This window comes from Mugil cephalus, chromosome 6 (genome assembly GCF_022458985.1).
Source record: "Mugil cephalus isolate CIBA_MC_2020 chromosome 6, CIBA_Mcephalus_1.1, whole genome shotgun sequence".
In the NCBI taxonomy this organism is placed as follows: domain Eukaryota; kingdom Metazoa; phylum Chordata; class Actinopteri; order Mugiliformes; family Mugilidae; genus Mugil; species Mugil cephalus.
The window spans coordinates 7542040-7570032 of NC_061775.1; the positions used below are offsets into that span (position 1 = coordinate 7542040).

Sequence of the window (27993 nt, forward strand, 5' to 3'; positions counted from 1 at the left end):
TTAAGGTGGCACCCCACAGAGACTGCTGGTGGTGTTTTGTTTCTCCGCAGTTGCCCACCTCCATTTAAAGTCGCTTGCGTCGCTCATAGGGCGGCAGCGCTGACACGGTTTGATATCTTTATCTGTTATGGTTTTGCACGCTCGCATACTTTCCCACCGGGAGCGACGCGGTGGACTTGGAGGCGGTAACAGTGAAGCGACGCGACCTTAAATCACATGCTGACATAACAAGACCGCTACTCTCCACCCATATCCGAAAGGAGTCTGTTAAGAGGAGTCTCACCTTCCCAGGCTCTTATCACCGAGAGAGACACCGGTGCGCCTACACACGCGCAGGTATCTCGGGACTTCACCGTTGCTCCTTATTGGCAAGGAGTCGCCGGTTCGGTGCGTAACGTTGCGCGCTGGACACGCACGTGCCTGCCAGGGACTTTACTGAGAACAATATCTGCGGATAACCAAGTGTTTGGATCTATTTAAGAGCTTTACCACTGCCCGGGTTTACTTTACATGCCAAAGCTGGGGCAACAGACTGGAACACAACGGACTTTTTCGCGAAGCTTTACAGTTTTCGCCACGATAATTGGTAAGTTCGCTTTGAATTTTCACCTTTTATCCTAACACGTCTTCCGCGCGACCCCGGAGACGGCGGTTGTAGAGCTGGACTCGTCGGTGGCCAAGGAATTGATTGGAATCAATCGCGGATCGATAAAAGCGTGTCAGCTGCTCGTCTGGGCCGACTTACTTGTGCATTCCGGTGGACAAGATTAACGTCATACGGGCCTTATCGACTGCAACAGAATGCCATTGTTACTGTAACTTATAATTAGTAGCCAGCTGACAGTAAGTCATTGTTGATAATGTCTGTTTAAAAGCTCAATAGCAACCTCATTAAACGATGCCGTGCCAGTGACATTCGTGTGCGGTGGATAATGAGCACGTTTTGTGATGGAACCTGAAGAAAACTAGAGTATCCGTTTGACTAATAAATACACACCGTAAAGTTAAAACAGTAGAATGTGAGCAAACTATGAGTCACTCGCGTGCTTCTCAAACGTGTATTTCTTGACCACACGGTGGCGACCGAGTATCTTGTTTTGTGGTGAAGCGACTGTTCAAGTTTTGTGCTGTCTTCAGAGGTGAACTCGTTTTGTGTACCTCGGGCTGTCTGCCCCCGACTCAGTTTATATTTGTTAGAGATATTGCGCATGACATTCATCGGTTACCTCAGACTGGAAAACTTGCAGCAGCAGCAGCAGCAGCAGCAGTCACTGATGCAGCTTAATGTAGGAAAATCTGGAGTCCCATTACATTGGTGTCCCACTCTGCATTTTATCGTATGTACTGCGAGTTATTCGGAATCCTTCTTCCTGAAGAGAATAGCCTTTCCTGTTCATTGTGTAATTTGCATAGTATTCGCGAACATTTTAATGGTCTCTGGACGTCGCTGGGGTTAGGGGAAATAGGATGGCGTCAGCAGCATTAAAGCCATTACTGTCCATCTGATAAGTTGGGTTTACTGCGCAGAGTGATCCGGTCTATAGTGTTTAAATACGTCAACAGTGGTGCAGCTGGTTCATAGTCTCCTCTAAGAAGAGACACACTGAAGCTCGATAAAAACGCTGAAAATACATGCGTATTTTTAAATTCAAATCTGTTTCAGGACTTTGGCTTTCTTGAATATCTCCTCCGAATATACTTGTATCTATTTATTTATTTTACAGTAGGGTTAGTGATGAATGCTATTTTGAGCCTGTTGCACAGTTCGCACACAAGAGGAGAGGAACTTCAAACACATCACTTTTAGAAGCGACCTAGCACACACTGCAGTGTGTGTGTGTGTGTGTGTGTGTGTGTGTGTGTGTGTGTGTGTGTGGTGTGTGAGGGGGGGGCATGGCAACTTTGGATAAAATTAAATAAACACGAAGGATTATCGACTAGGCAGCAATTAATCAGTACAGAAAAAAGTAAACAATAGGACATTTGTATGAGAGTTTTCTTCAAACCCTACACGGACCTCAGTTTAGGAACCGCTGATTTAGACTGGTGTGGTATGGGCACATATTTTATTATATGGTGTAATTTATTATGAATGGCCTAAACTCGCTTGCCCTCCACGTGGGTGTGGATCTCCTCTTTCTATTGGGTGAAACCAACAGCGTCCTGAAGGAGCTGTCCTGTGATTGGTCGAGCGGCCTCCGGGCTGTGGGCGTATTTTATCGATGGTGGAAGTGGGATACTTTGTGACAATGTTCATTGTCGATATTTCACTGGAGCTGCCGCGGTTATGAGTGCGCAGCGGAGAGCCTCTCTCTACTAGCCGAATGAGGCTTTGCAGCTCCGGACCGAGTGTTCTGTCATCTAAAGCTTAAACAAGCTCATAAAAACATCCGAGGGGAATTTGTATTATTTTTTTACCAGACATCGCAGTTTTTGTTTTAAAGGGAACCGCCTGCGTAAGCGATCGTCCATGGCATTTTCTGCTGACAACATACTTGCGTTTCTGTCTGGCATTTGCCCACGTATGTAGCACTTCGGAAGACTTGCTTGCACGCTGGGAAACGCAACAAAGAAAGCAATCAAACAAAGGGGAAAACGAGTCTCGTGTAGTTGATCTTCCTGCGGGGATATTCTCGTGATATCGACCGGAGAGAGGACGGACTTGGTTTTATTCTGACTCTCGGAGGGCGAGAGAGAGAAGCGGCACATAGAGCTAGAGAGAGTAAGACAGAAAGCTCTCTGAATGCTGCCTCTGATTTGCAAGCAGAACAAGGGACGGTAGTCGAAGCGACGGAACCGCTTCACCATCCTTCACAACCCTCTTCACCCCCGGCTCTGCACGCCTTGTCTCCCCCTTCTCTGACCACAGGTTATCGGATGGACCAGCATCCCAGCGCCCGGAGCTGCACCAGTCGCGGGGCTTCGTCCTGCGAGGCCGTCCCGACCGAACCCTCCATGAATCTTTACATCCACTCCACCACCGGCACACGCTACGAGCTCTCACTGCCCCTGGAGGAGACCGTGGAGGGACTGAAGAGGAGGCTGTCGCAAAGACTCAAAGTACCAAAAGAGAGACTCGCTCTGCTACACAAAGAAACGTGAGTAAACCTTTACTGAAACGGCTTCTCTAAATGTGGTGTAGTCACCGTATACAGAAAAAAGGAATAGGTTTTAGTTTATGGGGACGGTCGGTGTTTGAGAGTATCTGTACTATGCGGACATCATTCGCTGTAACGTCGAGGCTATTCCGCAGTTTAAATGTGCACAAACCCACTTTAGTTGCGTTGACCACCCGAGCCCGAGGTGATATTTTTTAATCCATACTTTGGATCTATGGCTGGTTGAGCTTTCGGGTGCTTCACGGGCAACCTTGCCTGCTTTGGTCATCAATACATTCAAGGAAACTACTGACCATCAGGACGCGCGGTATTGGAATTATGCATAGGGGACGCACCGGTCATTGGAGCCGTATTGACGAGGCAATCCGCAGACTTGCATCGATTTATTCCTCCTTCTTATAAATACCGAAGCCTGACTGAATAACTAATGCTATGCGAATCAAACATATTACACACTAATGAGTGAAGTCACACAGACTTGGTGGCCAATCATTTATTTATTATGCTCCTGCAGAATGCAGCCCTTTACATTGTTTGTCTTAGGTGTGTTATTCATTTAATACTCAGCAGCTTTAGACGCATAATAGCTCCTCAATGGTTTCGGTGTTTTTTTATTATTATTATTTCTTTAGTGTGAATGGGAGGCTGGTCAGTTTTTTGAATACTTGGCTGGCTGGAGTGGAAATAGTTAAACCCTTTATTATTAAAAAAACTAACCCAAACCCTCAGCCTGAGGCAACTCCCAAATGAATCAGGTCCAGGTTAAATGACCTAACAGCAGTGCAGGTGGCGTTATGCAAAAAAGAAAGGGGGGGCTTTAGTACATGCAAACAGTCAGCATTGTTTATCAGCCCCCTTCTCCTCCCACCCATTGTAATCGTCCAATAAATCACATCATCCTTTAAAACCTGAAACCCTCTTTTTAATCCCCTCCTGCGCCTCGAACTGTAGACCTACAGCAAGTCAGAGCTAAGGGCCTTTGTTCAGCTGCATGGGGTGAGATTTGGGTCATGTCTGTGGAGCAGCTTGTCTTAAACATCCTTCACTAACCTAAATGAAGCAGAGAACCAGACGCGGATGTGAATGTTTATAGTGTAGGTCAGATACACGCGTTCTCCAGCAAACATTAAGTAGTAAATGCATGGAAATGCATTCTGCATCACATTTCTAATCTTTATTCAGAATTGCAGATAGAGTTGTTCTGCAGGTCAGCTAAGAACAATCTGCATCTAATCCCAATATCACTTTATTGTCAGGCTGTTCATTTTTTTTATACATACTATATAGCTACACAACAGTTTGATTGTGGTTTTAGTTTCAGCTTGGGTTTCTGTTCCTAATTTGTACAACTGAAAATGCTAAAAGAAAATACTTACCTCCACTTAGGCAAGTGACAGTTGTGCCAAATATCCACTGCGAGCAGTTGTCAAGCTCCACTATACTCGAAATTGAAATATGACAGCCCAATCAATACTTCTCTTTTATGGAGCTTTTCACCCACGGCTCTTTTCCAAACTAGTTTTGAAGTCTGTCTGCCCCCTAGCTGAAGGGTGTTTGTGTGTCTGAAGAGAGAAGATATTGTCAGCGCAGTCTAATTATCTTGTTCTCTACCCCTGCAGGCGTTTAAGTTCAGGCAAACTCCAGGATCTGGGCATCTCTGATGGGAGCAAGTTAACACTTGTACCAACAGTTGAAGCAGGATTAATGGTAAGGTTCTACTTACTGAGATTCTGTTTTACTTTTAATTACAAACATAAATACAAAAAATTTTTATTTGCCAACCCCAGGTCCTTTCAAATGGATGATTAATGTTTTTGTGTGTGTGTGTGTGTGTGTGTGTGTGTAGTCTCAAGCATCAAGACCAGAACAGTCAGTAATGCAGGCCCTGGAGAGCCTAACAGAAACTCAGGTAAGAACGTGTTTGCATATGTTGACAACTGAAATAATGTGGAAGTAGTAAAATCGGTACTCAGTCTGACCTGAGCTTTGGACCCGGTGTGTGCAAATCTGCATGTTGGGTCAAAACGGCTGGTTAAAAACAGAGCAACACCCAAATATAACGGATACAAAGATGAGATGAAATGAGCAGGCTGCACAAGCACAAGCCTCTTTGCTTGTCTAATCTCTGCCTCTTAAACAAGCCAAGCCAAGCTAGACATCCAGTGTGAGCTGTTAGGATATAATAAGCACCAACACCCTTCTGTATCCTAGTAACATCTGCGATACTGTGTGTGTGTGTACGTACGTGCACGCAATTGCAGGAAGCCACGTTGAACACCACACGAGAAAGGCTTATTTGTGAGCTGCTCAGAGAAGCAGCACTCGCTTCCACCTTTCTGTTTATACCTTTATCTATAATCTCTCTCCACTCCTTCTGTATTTCACACTCTAACAGGCACACACGCACAGGCAAGTTTCCAGGAAGTGTGCTGTGGCTGCATGGAGATTGAGTGTAGTCTCACTCACTCATAAACAGAGTGCTGGATCATCAGATGACAGCCTTCTCACTCAGTATTAGCATAGGGTTCCTGGAAGCCTAACATGCATATATACACCCAGTGAAACAACACTGTAGGCCTGCTGAAATACAGTATGTATTTGAGTCAGTGTTGCATGACTCACCAAAGTGATCAATAGTGAGAGTGAAGCACGAAAAGGCAAAGAGTTCTTCATGCTTGCCACAGAGAGAAACTGAGTGAAGGAGAGAGGTGATAAGGCTGAATGCACACAGACAACAGTGTGACGTATGAGACACTCTGCAGCTGACTGACTGACTCAGAGCAACTTCCTTTTGTAGCGTTGGGTAACACTGAGATATACGTAACTGCATCAATGATGCACCACTGATTGATGTCAAAACAGCTCTAGATGGCGAAACTGAATTCTGATGTAAGGAGTGAAGTGTGTCAGAGATGCGGAAGTTACATCCGAACGGCTGTGTTTGGTGACCGATGCTGTGAACATAGACTTTTTTATTTTTTATTATCAGAAGACATGGGCCGATGGGCGATAACAGAGTGTGGTTTGATACGGCTTCTCTCCCTGCTGATAATTTAATGGTGGAAATCCTGGCCTTGTTGTGTGTGTGAACTCAGCATGCGTCTCGTAGCACTGACAGCAGATAGCTGCGTGTGTGTAGGTGTGTGTAACTGGACGTGTGCGTGTCTCTTACTGGATGTGTGTGTATGTCACAGTGTCGGTGGGCTGGAAGCAAGTCTTGCCCATCATGTGGCACGCCTCTGCTGGGCAGCCAAGAGTGACAGTCATTTTCACCAGAGGCGGATGATAATTCAACCACCGACCCAGAAGAGCAAACTTTTCACCGTCTTTCTTCCTGCGTTTGTCTAGTCACATAACCTTATTTCTTTAGGTTCAATATGAGTCAGATCCTCTCTTTTTTCTCAAGAACTTCTTACCGCATTTTACCATATACATTGAATTTGCATTCGGATGCATTTTGATGTTAATCACAGTCCTACAGTTAGAGATTGAAAGAGTAAAGCCCACGGTAAGAATGAAAGGTTAAAATAAAGGCATGAGGCTGCTTTAGTGTGTTTATATCCAGAGCAATTGATTCCTCTTTATAATTCATGAAGCAAAATGGGATGGTATAGATTGTGGAGAGATTACTGATCTGAGTAAGATTAGAAAATGGGAACACATAAGCTTTCCCTCATTTCCTCTCTGCCCCTAACTCGGGGGCTATCAAAAATCAATCGATGCACTTAGCTCTTAAAAGTGTCTAACACGAAAACTGATATGCACATATACCCAAAAATAGCCTCAGGGAGACATGGGGTGGTTCACAAGAAGGGGTTTAAAAACCTGAACCCTATAACCACTCACCCCTCTGTGTATTTTACTCATGTGAGGTCTCATTTTTCCAGGAAGTGTGTATTCATGGAAGACTGGGATGAGTGGACCACCTCATGTCTCCTTCTTTATCAAGTTTCTGGAGGAACAGGATCATAACAGTTCTCAGGATTCTTTCAGACTTTTGTGGCTTAAGTTAGAGAGAAAATGTTTTATGGAAATTGAGTACAGGCAATTATCGAAATGGGATTTTTTTCCCTTTGCTCTGACTCCCCCTTGTCCTCCTTCTCCCCCTTGTTTCTGTTTAACAGCTCTCCCAGGGCACTGCAATTTAAATGTGCTGTGGTTTGCAAGTCCAACTAGCTGCCTGTGTTTGACCGTTCTGGCTGGTTTCTTAGCAAGGACAATCCTGGCTGCCTTAATTCCTCCTCTAGCATCTCACTAGACTTTTTGCATGACAACTAAGCTGTATTAAGCCACTGCCTCCTGACAGCCCATCAACATACAGTTGCCTGCTCTACTCTCTATTCATTCTGTCTGCTAAATAGAGGCTGTGTGTACGGCTTACATTTGCACTCATACATGGACACACACACACTCACCAGAATTGAAAGGATATATTTAAGAGGATTTCTGATCCCGACGAGAGTAGAAAAGGTCTGGTCCTAGCAGTAAAACAAATGTATACTTCATGACAGGTGGTGACAATTAAATGAAAGCAATATTTACTATTTCTGGATACATGTAGCTCCTCATCTATTGATCTTCGTATTTAATAGAAAGAGAAAGATTATATGTCCCTCTCAGACCACTGGGACTATTTGCTCATTGATGCACATTGATGCTAGAATAAAAGCCAACCAGGCAGGCATCACCCTTACCATCCCCCCATTACCCTCCCCCCATGCAGCCACCTCTTTGTTCCTGTCTTAAAGCATGAGCACCAAACCTGCCCAGCCAACAAACCCTCAAACACAACAATAATTGAGGCTGTCCTCCATATCCTGATTTATCCTCCATGCATCCATACGCATCAGCGATACCCAGTTGAACGCAGCTACAGTGGTGCATACGGGTTTCAAAATCAATGCGTGGCCCAGCTGGAGCAGCGTTCAGCAGGCTGCAGATTGACAAATTTTGCTTTGAACACTAACACAGATTGCTTTGGGTGGAAGCTGTGTGTTGCCATTCCACATGTCCCGGTGGAATACACTGTTATACATCCACTCCACTTTTCTCTCTCCTGCCAACAAGCACCTCATGTCCTCATGCACTCCTCTCTTTCTCCTCACCTTCCTCTTATCCTAGGAACAACAGGCCTGAGTGTGGCAGAGGTTTGTCATTGCACCAGATAGGTGCAAACTGGTAGCATCTTAACAATCTGTGGAGAGTCGCCTCTGGGTTGCCCTGATCTAGTTTCCTCTGCTCTGCCTTCCTTGGGGTGTCACAAAGAGCGTGTCAGGTGGAGGAGAAAAATAAGGGGAGAGCTTTGAACGAGTCATTCAGCGGCGTTCAGTTGTGAAGTGGAGCTAGTCGGGAGGATGTGTACACATCACTCACAGATGACGAAATATTGGGTACAGTCTGACGAAAAACAAAATAGAAGAAGAGAAGACAACTAGAAAAAAAAACAGATTTTGGAGAATCGTGTTTCTTTCAAGACAATGAACTGTCTCTGCATGTCTGCATCACTGTACACGATTATGAGTAGAAGAGCTCAATGCAGGTGCACCCTGTACACCACCGTATCTAGATGCTATTAATCAGTAGGATTGACACTACTGGAAATCATTGGAGAGTAATTGTATTGAGGATTTGGGAGTGCAAGGAATTGAAAAATGACTCAGTCTGTTGGTCAATATAAGGCGATCCATCCCTTTTTATAGTGCACAGTTTCCCTCTGTCCTTCTCACTGCCATTGAAATGAAGGCTTTTATATACATGGAGCTTAAGAAATGGAGTCTTTGCTCTTTAGAATGGTAATTTGCTTTTTTGTTGCCTAAATGAAAGCTACAGGAATTAATTTGTTGCTGAATGTGTAAATCAAATTGTGTATGGAATAAAAGACAATACTGATCTAAAGGCCCATTCAGTCCCTGCTCATGTAAATCCAGGCCTTGAAAATTGCATTAATAGGCTGATCACGCAGTATTTTTGCACCTGTGTAATCCCTTTTGTGATGCTTAAACGCACAGTGGGAGGGGGATGCTGGGATGGGCGCAGGGAATCAAGGTGTGTTGTGGGGCAATCAAGAAAGAGATGGATTTTGCAAGGGATTTCATTGTCCTATTGTGCATATATATGTGGTCACATGTGGGTCTGTGCATGTGCCAACATCCATTTTTAATGTGTGTGTCTTTGTGTGTTGCCTCACCGAGCGTCCAGGGGAGTCTTATTTCTCCATATTTGAGTCGTGACCGTCATTGTTTTCCATTCCCCGGCGACACGGTGCTTTGTGATTCAAGTAGCAGGCATCGTGACTGCTGTGTGGGAGGATGGAGGCCAGGAATATCACATCTGATAGCCACCACCAAGTCTAATGAAGTCAATTAGACATATGCTACTGTTAAAGCAGCAAGGCAGGGGTTAAAAGGCCCAGGTCGTTTTTGCAGGTCAAACAAAAACACTATGGAGAAAGGAGAAGCGCACGGTCTTCTTTGCATCATCACCCGGCAATTTCTCTGCCTCTCGGACTGTTATCTTCACTCAGATCTGTCATATAATCCCTGTACCTCCGCTGCCTTCTCATTTACCCAGGCACACTTAAGTATCTACAAAACTGTCTTTGTGGGTCCAGAAAATGCTCTGAAGCCCCGAGCATAAAATCCTGAATCAATTGTAATGATCAGCCGGTGCATAAGGCATTCAGCGGGGTGAGAGGAGTGGGAGCAGCAGGGAACCAAATAGGGTGAGGATTTCTAGGCTATTGCTTGCTTAACTTGAATTGGAGGCAGTGTGTGAGGGCTGGGGGTTGAGAGGCGTGTATGTGTATGTAAAGCTGCTCTGTGTGGCCGGCCAGTTGTTGGCACAGTTGGGAGTGTGAGGAGCGGCTTTTGCAGCAACCTGATCATCCTGAACTTTGCCACTCTGATCTCTCTTTTTACTCAGTCAATCAAATTCCGTGGTGACCAGCTGGTCCTCTTTTCTTCTGCTCATAACCCCCCGTTTCTTATCAGGCAGCATTGCAGACACCTATCTTTCTAATGGGGCCTTTGAAGAGCCCCCCAGCTGCCTTTAGGATTTGGGGCATGATGCAAGTCATTGATTTTTTTTTTTTTCCTTCTCTTTTTAGAAACTATTATTGCATCTTTAGCAGGTGTGTTTCTGCACAGAAACCATCAGTCGTGTCCTGGTGTGATCAAAACATCTAGGTCGATGAGCGGGTTAATAAGCAGCTTTTTGAACCGCACCTTTCACCTAGCGGACTGACAGGTGAACAGCTGCACTGAAACCAGAATATGGCTGGAGGAGACGACTTCTCTCTCGCGTTCCCAGTCTCCACCCAACTGTCCCGCCTTCCAATCCTCTATCCTCTTTTCTCCGGCACAAAGCTGCTCAGTTGTTCATGAATGTCAGCTCAGTGCTGCCAGCACGCTCTATCTTACCCTCCCTCTCCCTCTTACCCTCCCTCAATCTCTCAGACTCTCTCTTCCTCCCTCACTCCTTATCTCCCTCCCTTAGTTCGCTTAGTGTGCAAAGGAAGAACGACTGCAAATGAGTTCCTTGAACCACAGGGACCCCAATAAATAAAACTGTCAGCCAGAGATGTCGAAAGAAAAAAAGAGGGAAGGAGCCAGAGGCACACTCTCACTGAATATTTCATCACCCACCACCACTCTGACACCCTACCCCCATTGCCCGCATCCCCCCATCCCCCCTTCACCATCCTACTTCCCTCCCTCTCTCATGCCATCCTTCCCCCCTCTGCCTCCATCTCGTCTCCATCCCTCCTCCCCCCGCTGCCCCTTATCATATTCTCCCCCATTACTGCATAGCAACCAAAGCCTCTTGCTTGACAAAATACCACCTCACGGACACAAACAGCTACAACAAAATGGTCGATGGCACTGGCTGTGGGGTCAGTTTACAAAGAGAGGTGGTTACGGTTTTTCAGCGGAACAGCTCTTTTTTCACTACGTGAATGTCTCACCTTCTTCCTCCTCTCTTTGCATACCACTGCTGCATTATGGAGAGAACAATGAAGGGCTGGTTTCTTTCTGCCTCCCTTAACACAACAAAAGTGGGGCTGTTCACTGTCCTGGTTCCGTGGCTTTCGTAACACCGCTGCAGCCAGATGCAAGTTGGTTTCTGTAAAGGTTTGAAATGTGTTGAGAAGAACAAGGTGGAAAAAGAAACGGAGGACAATGAGGAGATTTTTGGGACTTGAAGACAAGCAACGAAGCTCTCTTTTGTTTGCCTGTGATGTTCCAGAAAGCTCTATCTGCTGTTTGTCCTGACGTCAATGGTAGCCAGCCACGTTGACTGTCTTGGCTGTGCTCCTGAGAGCAGACAGGCATGTTTGGACTGGAGCTGAGCTGCTAGCCGAGACCTCTGGGAATCATTTGCTAGCCAGCTCTCCAGCACTAGAGATCCCCTTCCCCCCATACACACACACTCTATAACACACTCCCTCCCCTTGTTTCTCTCTTAGTCTCTGTCCGTCTGGAAGAGGCTTGTTGTTACACGATCACTCTTGCCAATCTAGCCTCTGGCAGGCAGGCCGCGCTGTATCATCCTCCGCCTCCTCCCTTCCCTCAGGAAACGGGCCCTATTTCAGGTGTTCCACTCCACAGCTCCCGGCTTCCAGCAACACAAGCTGTTCGCCCTCTTTTTCTGGCTGTTAAGGATTGTCTGTGAAACAGCATGTCAGTCGAAAAATGATGTAGCTATTAATTTGAAGGAGTAGAATTCCACACCTGAAGGTTAACGTTTACTCTCCGTGTTTATCTTCTGGGAGACATGAAAGATGACCGCAAAGCTATGAAAGTGACCGATCAGATTATAGTTGTTGAGATGTCCCCTCTCATTTTCCCTGCAAATGAGATGTCTGTGTTTATGTGGGTTTGTGGCCTTTTAATTTCTTGCCTGAAGATGAGGTTGTGGTGGGTGGTGTGTGTATGTACCGAGACCCCATATGAGTCACATGCGCAGTTGCACACATTTTTAGTTCTCATGCATGTGAGATTTAGCAGGGCTTGTGTGAGCAACTTCTAAATTGACTTTATGAGTCAACGACTCAGGCTCCGAGACCTGGAGTGACAAAAATCGACTGGAGGAGGAAAGAGACGGGGGGAAAAAAAAGAGGTGTGAGGCAGAAACCTTGCTTCTCATGCAGGCTAATTTGAAGCCTGCCATGTGGTGTTGGGAGCTCAGTAGGAGTACATGAATTTCATCTCAGTGGTTTTGAATAATCCACACTAGTCATTATAAGGATAATCAAGCCTCCTCTCTGTTTCTCCTGCTGTCACTCACTGTCAGCCTTTTTTCCCTCACTTTCTCTTGCATGTGCTTGTGCACACACACACACACACACACACACACACACACACACACACACACACACACACACACACACACAGAAAAATAGAGCTATAAAGCAAAGGCCCTTTCAAAGTTGGTTTTAAATGGCTTTTGAAATGATCCTTTCAGGGAAGCTACAGCTATCAAGGCGCACTCTCTCTGCAACTCAACATACAATTGCAACACTCTGACACATGCTCCGACAAGGTGATGAAGCACTGTGGTCCTCTCTTCTCCCTCAATGACTGGACACAAATTTGAACAACAAATTGAGCACATACTTCAGTTAAGCAACAGTTGCAAATTCTCTGCAGATAAAATCAAATGTGTGCAAGGAAGCAGAACGTGATTCCAAGTGGTTACTCTAGACAGATTCTGAGGCCATGTGTGAAATGTAACTTATATAACTACACCACACGTTGACTCTTGAGTCTTGATGTATGTGCATACAGGATCCGAACGGAACTATGGACAAACTGATATACAGTCCTCGGGGTGTTTCCTCGCGTTTTCCTTCCTCCCTTCGTTTAAACATTGGGTTGATAGTCTCCCTCGGGGGGCCTCTGAATTTGAGTTTCTGTGTGTGTTGTGGGTTTTCAAACTGTCGACGCATCCTCTCGACAGCTGTCAGTCACAGCCACAGTCAGCGTCTCCTGCCCCCCCCTTATCCCTTTTGTTTCTATCTCCCCCCACCCACCCTTTGACTTTTGCCTCTCCCCAAGGTCTCAGATCCAGACACACACATCTTCGACCTTTTACGTAAGGAGTTTCCTAGAGCCACCTCATGTAGCACCCTGCCCTGTTCTCCTCCTCCTCCTCCTCCTCCTCACTTCACACCCTGCCTTGCGCCTGCTGAGTTTATTGCCTTACCGCGATGGGGTAATCATGGCGGGTGTGGACTATATCAACAAGCCATTAGTAGCTGAGTTTACATTGTGAAAAAGCTAAGTTTCTGTCTATCCTGCAGTCTGCTTCATGCTGATATTTGCTGCTGTAGATTATTTACATTTTGAACAGCAGCCATGAGATCATCCCAACCCCCCCATCCTTTCACCTGCCTCTCCTCTCCCTCCATCCGCTTTTCCACACCATGTCAATACCAATGTGCAAAGGTCACCCTGGCAACAGAGAGGCAGCGGTCGATAGAGAAATAAATAAGCAGAAGAAAAGGGAGAGAAGTGATGGAGGGTAGAGCCTGGTGATTCACAGGGTTAACTACAGGCCATCATCTTAGAAGCATCCTCCAAAAGCTGCACGGTCAGATGGGAATACAGCCCATGCTCTCTTTAGACACCTTTGTATATATGTATTTGTAACTTGTTTTCTGTGCTTTGCCATTATTCTTTTCATCTGCAGTCTCTTTGACTTTCCTGTCCTCATGTTGCTTTTCAGTGCTTCTTCTGTCTTCCTGTTTCTCCCTCTTTCCCTCTCCGGGGACTAAAAGCACACAGGCAGTAGAGGTTGTTGAAACCTTTTTGGACAGAGGCGTCACTTTGTATTTGCCAGTGCTGCTTGTTTCTGTTTGTTTCTATTTGGGGAGAACCTGAGATGTCATTACTGCTGAGTCTTCAATACCCAAAGAAGCTTTCTGGCCCCTGAATGACACTCACTAAAACACACACACACACACACACACACACACACACACACACACACACACACACACACACACACACACGCTTAAGCAGTTGGTGGCAATACACAGAAACAGTGTTGCAGGGATGCAGGAGGAGGACAAGAGAACTTTTGTTATTTAGTGTGAATCCTTCAGCCAAGTCGTGACAATTCTGCTATCCTGTGTCTATTTGTGTGTGTCCATCCGGGCCATGGGTGGGTCAGTGGAGGCCTCCACACTTGGCCCCTGTTAGTCGTTGCCAGAGCTCCAAAAATGGGTAGCCCTTCCAGATCCGCCACAGATCCACATACAATTGACTATTCTGTGTTTGAGAGGCAGGCGGGGTGTATTTCCTGAACGTGGGACTGATTTTTCAGGCCACGGGCCAGACAGAAGGGTGGCCTTTGTCTCTGAGCTGAATGACACTGCTGACTAAGAACGGACTAAGGGGCAGTGGGAAGCAAGCTAAAGTGGGCTCTATTTGTGTTTTCCAATAAGTCTCCTTATTCACCACTCTCCAGCAGTACTAAATAGGCCACTGTTATAGAATAGCGATTGATTGCATGATGGGCTAATGTGGAATGTGTGTGTCCATGTTCAGGGGAATTCAAAGCACTGTTGTTTGTATCCATTCGTAGTGTAGACTGTCCATTTACAAGGATGGAAATCAAGCAGTTGCACACAGACAGTTGAAAGTACCATTACATATGATTAAACCTATGTACCAATGTTAATTTATTTGGATTTTGTCATTTGGCAACGTTGTGTTGATGAATTACTCACGTTCGTTTTGTCCTTGTTCCTCTGTCTGCAGGTCAGTGACTTCCTGTCTGGCCGATCCCCCCTCACCCTGGCCCTGCGTGTAGGTGATCACATGATGTTTGTCCAGCTACAGCTGGCAGCGCAGCAGTCTGGTGGTCCCCAGCTCCAGCACAGGCACCTCATCACCCGGGGCAACGCAGAGGCCGCCATGGGACAGCACACCGGGCAGCCCCGTGTTCCCCACCCTCACGCACACTCCCACCATCATCCACACAGTCACCCCAGCTCCCACTTGTCCCAGCCTCACCCTGTCCCGTCCTCCCCCTCCTCCCCAGGCTCCCCTTCCTTCCCCCTGCCCTCCACGCACCACCAGCCTCTCCCGCCCATGTACCACCAGTCGCCCTCTGCTCACTGTAGCCCCCCTACTCCTCCTCCGCAGCCCCACTCCCCTCGCCCGTCCCACATCCCTGCGAGTCTTTTCCGCTCTCCGGCCCATCACCATCACCACCACCACCACCACCACTACCAGCCTTCCTCAAGCCAACCCAGCCCCGACGTCGCCCAGGTCAGCCCTGTAGCCCCGGTCCTCTGCCCTGAGGTAAGAAACATAAAAAATATTCTCCACGCTGTTTATGTTTTTTTGTGACACTGCTACATCTTTATTCTCAGCTGTAGTTTCTAAGAAGAAAAAACATGAAAAATGTATGAAATATTATCCTGTATTTTTGTCTTGTGATAAAGGTGCTACAATCAAAACAAAGCCTGCGCTAAAATAACTTGACTTGAAAATGTACTTGCATAAGGCAGTGCAGTGATATCATCATCATAGGCATTTAGCTCTCTCATTAATGAATGATGAAAAGGTTGGGAAATGACCGTCTGACCCAAGAGCATTGCTCAGGACTAAATCACATCCATTAAATTAATTACATTATGGGATATCCCTGCAGCACGAGGGGAATCTTGTGGTTTAGTCTGATCTGGAGAAGGTTTGCTCATGTTGTGTGTGTGTGTTTCCAAACCACAGTGCATTTAGTCATCACCAGTGTGCAGTCTGCTTCCCAAATACACACAAACAGGCCAACACTCACAATAGAAATGTGAGCACAGCATTGATATGTCCTAATGTTCTCAGTTAGCTGGAGAGGGTAAAGGGGGTCGGCTAAAGAAGGGCAGAGTCAAAGAATCTGACTTATTTTCCATTTATTTAATTTTCATAAAATACATATCGGCTCCAGACACACGCATTTGCTTTATACTTTCTCTACTTCCCTGAGCTACAGCACTGAGAGAGAAAGACTTGCCTGTTTACTGGTGAGAAAACAGAAATGGCTACTCATCAGGCTTTCGTATACATGACACACAAACACAGAGACCTTTGCCTGGGTTTCGATTTCACTTTCGGAAGTCAGTTGACTAATCCAAGTCAAACTAATGCAAATGTGCAAGTGGCCAAGTGTGGTCTGCTCACATTTTTAACTAACCAGATATCCTGGATCTTTTGAGTCTTATGTTTTCTGTGGTTTCTTAGAACCATTAGTCTTTACTGTACAGTCCTCTTACACAGTGTTAATAGTAGTTACTGCACCCTCGCTAAAGGTCACAGATATAGAGTGTGTAGGTCAGAATATGATTTCAGCCAGTTAATGCTCCTTTTTTTTTTCTTCCAGGCTAATTGCAGCACCAATAGTCCGAACAGTGGTACAAGTTCCTCGTCTCGCTCCCGCAAACCCGGTGCCATCATTGAGAGCTTTGTGAACCATGCTCCCGGAGTCTTCTCAGGGACCTTTTCAGGTGAGAGGACACTGACCTTCCACTAGATTTACGGCTGCTATAAGCACTAACCATGCGCACAGTGAGATCCAGCTGAAATGTGCATATATCCATAGCTTTGCGGTCATTTTTTTAAAATTGTAAACTAAATATACACATATTGTAAAACTGTTCCGTTGCATCTTGCTCCCTCTTTCAGGCACTTTGCACCCTAACTGCCAGGACAGCAATGGCCGTCCCAGACGAGATATTGGTACCATCCTGCAAATCCTCAATGACCTCCTGAGCGCCACACGCCACTACCAGGGCATGCCCCCTTCCCTCACCCAGCTCCGCTACCAGGCCCAGTGTGGTTCGCCCACCTCACCATCCCCCTCTCCTCCTCCTTCGCCCCCGGTTGCTGGAATGACGGGCCTCTCTGCCAAAGCTACCTCTGTGCCCGCCAGCAGCCCCAGCAGCCCTCCACCGACTCTTCATCCACTGGTGCAGTGCCAGAGTCAGATCCGCATGTGCAAACCCTCTGGTGAGTGTCTCTACTTCATACCCCCTCTGTTCATGGAAGCGTGTCATGAACACAAACCGAAACACCCCCTCACACATTAAGTTACTGTGCACCCTTGAAGCCCTTATGAAGCAGATGTTCCCGCCACAGCTTTAGAAGAGTGTGCGTCTGTGTATGTGAAGCGTACTGAAGAATTCGTTGTCGTCTTTATGTTACTGGTTCTGTTCTCGTAGCACATCATGGTTAGCTCAGTGACGTTGGGATGATTTTGCTTCTCTGTCTTCAAGTGCTCATTTTCATCTTGGAAAATACTGACAATGTAAGAACAGAAATTTTCAATTGAAGAACAAAAACAGTCATGCATATGTGTCTCTTGGGTTTTGAAACAGATGAGAGGAGGGAGGTTCCCTTAGTAACGCTACACAAGCTTCTCCAGACCTGTTCAGTCAGGCTTCACTTGTCAGGCAGCAGAGTTGGCTTTGTTTTTGTGCGCCAAGGAGATAGGTTTACCCCTTCAAGCCTGGGCTGGGCTATGTTTAGATTAGATTAGGCTTTGAGTAAATAACCTATCTCCAAAAGAAAGGCTGCAGCTGGGGCATGTGTGACCTGGGGTAGGACAAACCTCAACATACCCATGCTTGAGGGTTGGGCCAGGGCAGGTGCTAGGGTTCAGATGATACCATTCTGGGACTGTGTTTGGATGTTCTAAAACCTCCTTTCCTTGGAGCGACAGGGGATGTTGAGTGTCAGACAGATGTCCAGGACAGATAACATTCAGTCAGATCTGTAAAGTTTGACTGTGTGTGTTGGGAAAACAGCATTGTCCTCTGCTGCCTCCTTATCTCCTGAGGAAATCAAGCTAGTCTTTGGTGAACTGCTGGTGAATCTATGTGAAAATTCGCAAGCAGCTGTGGAATAGTGTTTTGGGAGGTTCTTTGAATGCAGCAATTAATGTTTAATGTTTTCTTTGTTTGGGAAAAAGCAAGAACACACATTCCATTGTTGTAGTAATCTGTCTTTGTCCTCTGTTTTTTGACCTTCTACTACAAGCAGAATGAAATGTTTTAGTTGTAGCGACTGAACACAGACTCACTGGGAATGTCCACTATTCCACTGCATCACCCTGAGTGCCCTTACAAGTGTTCAGTGAACAGTTGGAATAACACAGGCTTATTTTCCTAACTCAGGAAAGACCTTTCCTTTACTGCCCCCTCCTTCACACTCACCCCGCCCTTCCCCTGTTCTCCCACTCTCGTCATCTCTCTCTTTTCGTCTGCACTCAACAGTCCGAGCTCCCCCCCCCCACCCCACCCCCACCGCTGTCCAAAAACAGCCTTGTCTGTAAAATCCATCTCTGTCTGTCTTCTAATCATCCCCTTCTCTTTCCATGTCTGTGTTGTGCATCAATACATTGTCTGTGCTCACTTGGCCTTTAAATAGATGTATTCCAAAATACAGCTTTGAAAAGAATATGCTTTGTGAAGTCGAGGGCAGTGACAGGAGGAGGAGGACACGGAAGGCGGGGGCGGTTAAAACCGCAACACTAAGCCTGCATTCATCGTATGGGTGTTGATATCCTGTCCATCAGCCTACCAACTGTCCACTCATTAAAAGGAAAAGGGTGAAAGAATTGTCTGTCTAATGCCCTTTTGCAATTTAACTGCCCAGATCCAACTTCCTGCCCACCATATATTTCCAGAGAGTGTGAATGGGTAACCTCCCCAACTAAGCACAGTTGATCTCAGTGAGACAATTAATGTAGTGGTGTTGGTATGGACAGACGCTATGTGCCTATTTGTATCCTGTTTCACATGGTGTCCTAAGGAAGTCTGTGACTAAGCGCTCTCATGCAGTCTTATCAGCCAGCACCTGATGGAAGACTTACTGGACTTAACTCTGCAGCTTAACTCTGCTTCACAGAAACCTGCCTTCATTCAGCTACAAGGAGAAAAAAAAAGAAAAAAAAATGCGCTTCTCATCTGCCTAAATATGTGCGCGCAGTCAAACTTAGGTTGAGACAACCTCTTGAAAATGTCACACAGCTCTGGTGCCTCCTGAGAGCCTTTACCCTTTCCGCTACAAGTTCATGTGCGAAGTGGAGAAGACGAGCGTAAATAAAAGCCTGGAACATACACACATGAACACGCTCTCGACCACAAATGCCTGGTTAAAGGTTATACAACTAGCTTGGTTTCATGGTTTTGTTGCACCGTGTTGCTGAGTTGTGGGGATTTGTCAGCTCAAGGAGCAAGCTGAATTCGAACAACAGGGCTTTAGGTTGGCCTGGCAGGCTGATTGTTAGCCAAAATTCCTTTGCTGAGTAGCGTGGACCCCCCCCAGCACCCCCTCCAGCCCTCTAGCCCCCTGCCCGGCCGAACCCATTGTGTGGAGGCCACGGACAGGGGCTGTATACTGGGCACCAGGCTGAGCCATTGTAGGGCAGAGCGGAGGGGGGGCTGTGGGATTATTGGCTGCCTTTTAGTCCCACTACCACTGCAGCTGCCTTAGTTCAACACCGGCACACAGAGGAGTGCAAACCAGGGGCGAAGCTAGCTCCGAAGCTTCACCAGTGCCCCCTTCCCCTCTCGTGTCCTTTTCCGCATCCCTTCCCCACCCTGTCCTCTTTTGATTTGTCAGGTCACGTTAGCTTCTTGCAGGCTGGGACTGTGCAAGCCAAACGAGGAGGGAGGGTGACAAGGAAGAGACAGGCACGGAGAAAGATCCTTTGCCCTCAACCTCACTGAGTCCTGTATTTAAACCCTGACCTGCTTGGCCAAGGCACGCCACATTATCCACCAGTTGGCTTCGCTCCTCTTTCGTCACACACACACTAACACACACAGACATTTGCTGGGACACACGTGCACCGCTAACTCCACAAATACCCCAGCGACGCAGCACAGCACAGCACAGAGCTATCTAGCAGAGCCAGCCAAGCACATCAGGTGCCCTTTCATTGGTGACGAGGAGAGCAAGAGGGAGAGAGAGAGAGAGAATGCAAATGAAGTTTAAAAGTCATTGAAGAGCTTGTGTCCCTGCAGGGCTGTCAATGTCCTTTCACCACTTGTCAGAATGCTCATATTGACTCTGATTTGATTGGTTTCTTCAATATCAGCCTGATCAGTTGCTTTCAGTTTTGTTTCCTTTGTTTATAGCTAACCTCTGCACCTGACATTTTGAGCTATTTGGTCAGAGATACGTGGAGCGTTTGCTCTATTTTGAGTTTGAGTCAGTACAAGATGAATCTTCAGTTTGTACTTACTGGCTAAAAATTTCGATTAATATTTGGATATTAGTTGAAAGCTTTGAACGCGATCACTTGAGATTTTGGGCTGGATATCAGTTTAATATTATTTATATTCTATTAATGTAATAATCCTGGATTAGTAAAATGTCTCTTTTCATCCATTCTCATGGTCACAAAACCTTTATTACAAGTTCAAGTACTACAGCGATTTGACAGATTCATTTTGACAGTTTTCTTTCTCCCTTAGCGGAGCTTCAAACAAGCAGACAGTCGTAATGAAGGAAACCGAGGCTGACTTTGCTGCAGTGTGATTTTTCTTTCCTCTTACTCTTCCCTCCCTCCTCTCTTTTTCTTCCTTCCATTCTTTCCGTCTCTGTCCACCCCTCCCTCTCCCTCTCCCTCCTGGTTCCCTGGATGCTGAGCAAACACAATGTTCTCACTGCAAGATCACAACACTTATCAAGACAAACAAACAAACAACAGCACTAAGACAACTGCAAATGAAGGCCAATCTTTATACAATCAATAAAAGGAGAAGCTTCTTTAATCTACCTCTGCGTCCTGCACACTGCAGCTCTCCTCCCTTTTCTCTACCTCCATCCTCTGCCTATCCTCCTCCAGCCACCCACTCCTCCCACCCACCATCCCATGTGCTTCCTATCTCAGTCCTTGCTGTGTTGCTGGGCTGGGCTCAAAGGCAAGGAAAAACTGACTGACGCATCGATTATTCATAGATCACCCCTTCTTTCTTGCTCTCTCTCTCTTTCTGTATTTCTCTGGTTTTCTCTGCAGTGCCCAGTGTATTTACAAGGCCTGCGTTAAAGTCTTCGGTGGCGATAGTTTGCGGAGGGAAGCACGCGCTGCTCGTGACGGGCAGATATTGGAGTTGTAAAAAGAGAGAAAGGGAAAGAGAGACTGGCATTTCCTTCCTCTCTGTACCCTTGATCTGTCTCCTGTTTGATATCTTACACTGTACATTTCTAAGAAAAGATCTGTTGTTGCTTCCTCATCGGTCTTTTCTTTGTAAAGCAGGGTTGAATTTGAACACGGGTTCTCTCTCTCGTTCAATCTCCATGTCTCTTAGTCAGCTCTCTCTGGGTCCTCCAAGGTTATTGTGATCACGTAAACCCTAGTCTCTGCAGCCAGGCCCCAGGCCAGCCTGTGTGTGTTGTGTGTGTGTGTGTGTGTGTGTGTGTGTGTGTGTATAGTCTGTCCTTCTTAGCCAACCCTAATAATAGCCCTACTGTCATAAACATAGTCTGGAGATCCCTGCGGCCAGCTGTGTCCGGCCCAGCCGCCCAGGGCTCCGGTAGTGACGCTGATGAATGGCTACACACACACACACACACACACACACACACACACACACACAGACACACAGACACACACATGGTTGGTGTAGCTCCAAGCACATTCCCAGAGCTCTTGCTAAGCCAAAGGCCAAGACCTCCTGCTGCACCACCAAACTACCCTTAACTGTGTGTGTTGGCTTCTTGCCTTTACATTGTGCACGGCGATATTCCGAACCAGCCAAGGGGCGGTTTCACTTTTGGATATGGGGATAAGAGGGGACCAGAGGGGAAACAAAGCCTCGCGGCAGCGTATATATACATGTCACATGGAGCTGAGGCAGCGGAACAATGGCTGTAATGTAGGAGAACCCCCCCCCCCCCCCCCCCCCCCCCCCCCAGTTCTCTAGAGATGACATACTGCCCTCACACACAGCATCTGGATACACACAGACATTTGTATCAGGTCTGAAACATAATGGCAGGAAATGGAACAAAAAAACTCTGTGTGTGGCAGCGTGTAATGTGAAGACATGCTCTTTTCTGTCGTGCCACAGTTCACATCCTTTCTGTTTACAAAAAGCAGCACCGAGGCTGCTTGAAGGCAGTTTACTTTAGTATGCACGGCCAGACACTGGTGAATATTTATAGCTGGAGAAAAGGCTCTGTGCCGCTTGGTCCGATAGGCAAATCAGGGAAAGAGGTAAATTAAGCCCACACAGAGTCCGGAATTCATTCCGATGGGGGGAGAAGCACAGGGGAGGGCGCAATCGATTTGGAAAACTGACACCTACGGCTGATCCTTTACCCTCCACCCTCTTCCTTCGTTCTTTTCTCTACCTCCTCCTCGCCCCTGGGGGAGGAATTCCTTAACCCACACCGCCATCCCCTCTCCCAGCCTCCTCGTTCCCCTTCTTCACGCTGCCCCACCTAACCGTCTCTGGGGAGCTATGGGGCAAGAGCTGGAGAGGGAGGGGCTGGAGAGGGAGGGGTTGAATAGGCTGTGGAGGGGGTTAGGTCTGTGAGATGAGAGTAGGAAGCCAAAGCCATAATAAAGAAAAAAAATAGAAGAAAAATACCCAATCTTTGCCTGTCCCTCTCTCCGCTTACAATTTCCATTCGCTTGCATTTTCTATTGAAAGCCAATAGCGTTGTCCTGGGCCTGAGATGGATGGCTGCACTAGAGCTAAGGTTTAATCAATAGGTCTTTTTAATTTGCCATCGATCCACGTTAAAAGCTACTGCGGCTGTTGCTGCTGCTGTGTGTGTGTGTGCGTCCGTGCACCTGTGAGCGCGTGCAGCTGCGAGCGGCGCGCATTGCCTGCGTGCGTGTGTTTGTGTGAATACATGATGTACTTTAATGCGGAATCCAGTGTCTTTGTGCACTTGTGTGCATTCTGGTGTGCAGCAGAGGCAGAGATGGCCACTGTGCTCCGGTTTATTGACATTCTAGCCCATTATTTAATTATTTAATTCCCAGACAGATACTAATGGAGCTGGCTAATAGATTGCGGTTGCCTTCCTTTCCTTCCACGGCCCTGAATATACGCATAAATGGAATTAGGCCCCGACTTGGCCAGGGCAGGAAAGCATTCACAGTGAAATGCAAGGTCTCTCCCTCGAGACTGAACTCCCCTATAGGCACATCAACAGCTAGAAATGCACTTAAGAGCACATTCAGTCACTGAGGTATGTCATTCGTAATTACGTTTGAAGATATCATAGGCAGCTCTCAGAATGTGTTGTCTCTGGCTTGTGTTTGTATCATTTTGACCCTGCTATTGGTTCTCAAGGAGATTTGCGTCTCCCCTCCCAGTGATAAGGAGATGAAATTGCATTGAGGAGGGTAATGATGCTCAGTGGGGGAGGTTAACCACCAGATTCCAGTGTTGCGCCGTGTGCATGTTGCGCGTTGTCTGTCAGGGCCAAGGGAATTATCATGTCCTTGCATTATCATCAAGGCTTTGGGGCTTTATCTACTGCCTCCTACACACAAACACACTCATTGAATTAACATCCTTTTCAAACCAGTTAGTGCAAACTAGCTTTGCATTTGTTTGTTAATTGCAAACAAATGCAAAGCGATACACAAAGAGAAATATCTGACTGACGATCTCTCCGCTCTCTCTCCTCCTTTGTCCAGGTGACCGCATCCGTCAGACCGAGAACCGTGCAACTCGCTGTAAGGTGGAGCGTCTGCAGCTGCTGATGCAGCAGAAGCGTCTGCGCAGGAAGGCCAGGCGGGACCAACGCGCCCCTTATCAGTGGCTGCCCAACCGCAAGGCCGGACGCAGCAACAGCAACAGCAGCATGTCCAGCGAGGGCTCCCTGGACCTGGACTTTGACGACTCGGTGTGGAAGCCCGACGTCAAGGCCGACTTGAAGTCCGAGTACGTCATGGCCTGAGCCGCCCTGCTCTCACAGATTCAAAGATTGTGCGAAACTCTGCTCGAGATTTACTTAGAAATATATTTTGAGGGAGTGGACGCAGGAGGTGACACATAGCTGTGCGGAAAGGAAGTCGAAGTTATCCTTGAGACTGTCTGGCACACGAAAAAAAAAAAAAGACTCCCAGCAGACTTTATTCTGCCCTTCACAGTTGACCTTGTGAAAAACGGCAACAATGGCAAAAGAACCTTGTTGTGATGCTTGAATCGCACGGGCAACAACTGGACTTAACAGTGTGTAAGACCGTTTGAGGGTTTGATTACAGAGACATGAACGTGAGCATAGCAGAATTCAGTGGGTAGTGGTGGTGGTATTCGTCAGATTTTTTTTTTTCTAAGTTTTATTTGTTTGTTTGTTTGTTTTTTTAAGTGCACTCTGGGCAGAAATGAAGAGACCCACACTGGACTTATGAACAGGACAGAAGCACCAGAAGCTTCAGTGTTTCACAAGAAAGGCAGAACTGCCGGACTATGGATTATTCCTACGGGCATTCTTATTGATCTCAAAACTCACCAACCAGAGTCCAGTTTTTACCTGTTACGGGGTGGTTAAACTTTTTTTCTTTTTCCACTTTTAAACATATTATTATATTTTATAAACGAAAAAAAATATGTAGCATTGTTCACAAAGCATTCAGGTTTTCATATAACAGTTCAAAGTAGTTGTTGATTTGCACATTTTCTTGATTCATAACAGCTGGTCAAAATGTGCGCGGAGGAGGTGGGGCCTGAAATGGAATAAAAAATGAATATGGAAGTATTGATATCAACCTCAGTGACATAGGGTATCGATAGGAATGATTAATGAATAAACAAAATAAATTAATATTAACAGAAAGTGCTTTAGAGGATTTTAAAATCTTTAAAATGTATATGGAAAAAAAAAATCTATTTTTATTTCTCTTCCTATCTGCTGTTTTCAAAAAACAGCAGCCCTCTGTGGCTTTAGTCAAGTCCTTGACTACCAACAAATATGTGCATCCATTCAATCATTTATTCGCTCATTCATGAATTATTTCGTCTAGCTACAACAAATGATATGGAAAGATCATTTTCATCCAGCCCGCCTCGTGTCTTACAGACCTGAATGGACTTGTTGGGGGATTTCGAGTTTGTGTACATACATTTGACAATTGGCGAATGTTTATGAGGGTGTGTTTGAATTTTACTGTAAATTGATTTAGAATATTCCATGTTCTTCATTTGTCCGGTTGTCTTCTCCCTAAAAAAAATAAATAAATAAAAAGTTTCATGAATATCGACTACAGTGAACGCGTGGGTCACCGCAAAAGAATAAAAAGGCAAATTCAAAGTTGGTTCCCAGTTCTAGGCCCGTTTGATGTGTATCCTAATCACAAGCCCTCTTAACGATGACTCTATTTTTTTACTGGCAAAGAGGGAGAAGAAGTGGGATCTTTATCCAGCATCATTATCTAGTGCCTCCACCAGTACATCCATTGACATATCAGGTTAGGCCTTTCACAGTTTTGCTGCTACACAAGGGGGCTTACAATGGAAAAAAAAAAAAAAAAGGCAGAGGGGAAAAGTGACTTTTCTTTGCATGCAGAAGTGTGAAATTATACAGATCTTTTTCTATTGATGGAAGAAAAAAAAAAACAAGAAACCGTTGCTGTGGGAATGAAGGTTAACAACATGCATGAATTTGTGAAGAAAATAAACAATGCTGCTTTTGTTGGTTAGGTTTTTTTTTTTTTTTTTTTTGTAACTTTTGTTTCTAAATGTTTTAGAACAACTGCTAAAAGTATTACGACGTAAAAACCAAAACAGATGAAGTGAAGTGTGGACTCTGGACGTTGTTGCTCAGCGCTGAACATTCCTGTTGTGTGACAATGAAGATGATGATGATGATGAGCAACTGACTCTCTTTACTCCCCAAACACTGGTTTCAACCCCCCCGCCTGCCCCCACCCCCCATATGTCTCAAGGACCCAGACAGCCTACAAACTGTTAAACCCTCCCCCCTCCCATCCCCTTTTCTCCTCCCAGCCTGAACTCCCAAAAGAGGCTCATGTGGACGTATTCCTGCAGGGAACCAACAGACCAGTGGATTTACTGTACTGTCCGTCAAACCTACTCGAGAGAAGCATCTGGTCTGTCTTTTTATCTGTCTGTCTGTCCGTCTGATCGACCACCCTACCACGATTGCACTCCCAGAGATTGCAGTGAGAGATTACCTTTTTGGTGAACCTCATCTTTTTTTTAAGTGGCCTTACCTTTCACTAAAAAAAATGAGACACTTCGGGACAATGGGGACGGGAATGTTGTTGTTTTTTTGTTCTGTTCTGGTTTTTTTTTTTTTTTTTTTTTTTAATCTCTCCGTGCGTATCGATGTCGGACTTGTCATCACGGCGCCATTTTTTGTCACTGAGGACACTGGGCATCTGTTGTTTAGTGCTTTTAGCTGGTGGAGTCTCTATTATGTCAAGGCTTCTGTGCCTTAAAAATGTTGCCCTCGCAGTGTCGGTGTCAGACTTAAGCTTGTTTTTCGTTGGTTGATACACACGACTGTATTATTCACAGCCATGAGAGTCGTAGATTTTAGGGGTGAGGCTTGTTTGAGCGAAACAAAGACTATTCACGAGTAGGTGTTGTTCCTCAAATATTGCCTTTGTCCCATTTCTTCATTGTGTTGCCATGCTTGTTGGTCTCTGTTATTCAAACCTCACGTCCCTCTGAACTTAGTCCCTCCCACCAACAAGCTGCAAAAAGCTACAAATCTGTGTACTTTCTGTTAGCTGAGGAAGTTCATGCCACAGTACTTAGATGGCAAGAAACAGCCCTGATTCAGAATAAGAAAAGTCCTGTGAGGACTCCAGACTACATGCACTTCCCGTTTCCTTGGATACACCTTTATTTAAGGACGATTGAACCCCTGCCCCGCCCAAATTTTATTTAATTTTCTTTTGTATATGTATGAAATATACTCTGTGTGTGCCTCACTTCTGTGTGAAACTCAAAAAAAGATGAAACGTAACAAAAAAGATGACAAAAGCATTACAGAGAGGATTAAAAAAAACAGTATGTTGGTGGACTTCTGATCACGTCATTTAAGTTGCCTGTTCTTTCTTGTAGCCAACTATTGAAAATAACAGGATTCAAGAATACAATTTACAATGTTCTAGCTCTAGACCGGTGTAGCACATGTGTGACTGTATTAATTTATGAAACCAAAATGGTAACTGTGAATTATGTATTTTCTTTCTGTGCATTTTTTTTTTTAAAGAAAAAACGGTGGGGGAGAGCTGGGTTGTTGGGACGCGGCAGCAGCTGACGCTCGTGTCCGAAAAAACGTTTTTTTTTTTATTTTATTTTTGTTTGTTCGTTTGTTTTGTTTTTGGTGGAGTATAATGGAAACGAAACACGTTTCCAAAAAAGAAAAAAATGTAAAAAAAAAAAAAAATAACAAAACAAAAACAAAAAAATATATGAATATATTTTTTTTTTCTTAAGCAATACATTTCAGTGTGACTTGTGATAGAACATTTTCTTTTTTTAGGTAATAAATAAATAAAAAAACAAAATGAGTACATCAGGTTGTGTCCACGAGTATTCATTATTAACCAATCCAATAACATCGAGTGAAACCTGCTATTGAGTCTAAAGTTTCATGTGAGATCTGTTTCATGATGTAACTTGATAAGTGCGGCATATGAAAATTCAGAGAAGCTCTGAATTGCATTGACAACATATTGCCTTATCCTATATCAAACTCAATGCTAATGGAATTGACGTCTGGACCGAACCGTCTCTGCCGGCTGGGGGTGGACAGGGTGCGTGAATAGATTACTGCGCACAATAAGCACGCTCATTTCTAAATCTTTTGTGCGAGTTTTTTAAAGTCTGATGCCGGACGTGATGCCATTTTAAAGCAGCAACAGCCTTTCA

General features: G+C 45.6%; 1 protein-coding gene across 1 annotated transcript; it reads left to right on the forward strand.

The window, feature by feature from the left end:
* The first annotated feature begins 155 nt into the window (after positions 1 to 155).
* midn (midnolin) lies at positions 156 to 27640 on the forward strand. The gene is made up of 8 exons (XM_047586678.1): positions 156 to 586; positions 2870 to 3098; positions 4739 to 4826; positions 4966 to 5028; positions 14882 to 15427; positions 16500 to 16623; positions 16802 to 17125; positions 23784 to 27640. Exons 1-8 carry the CDS (start codon positions 511 to 513, stop codon positions 24044 to 24046), a joined length of 1713 nt encoding a protein of 570 aa, XP_047442634.1. The 5' UTR covers positions 156 to 510; the 3' UTR covers positions 24047 to 27640.
* The last annotated feature ends 353 nt before the right edge of the window (positions 27641 to 27993 follow it).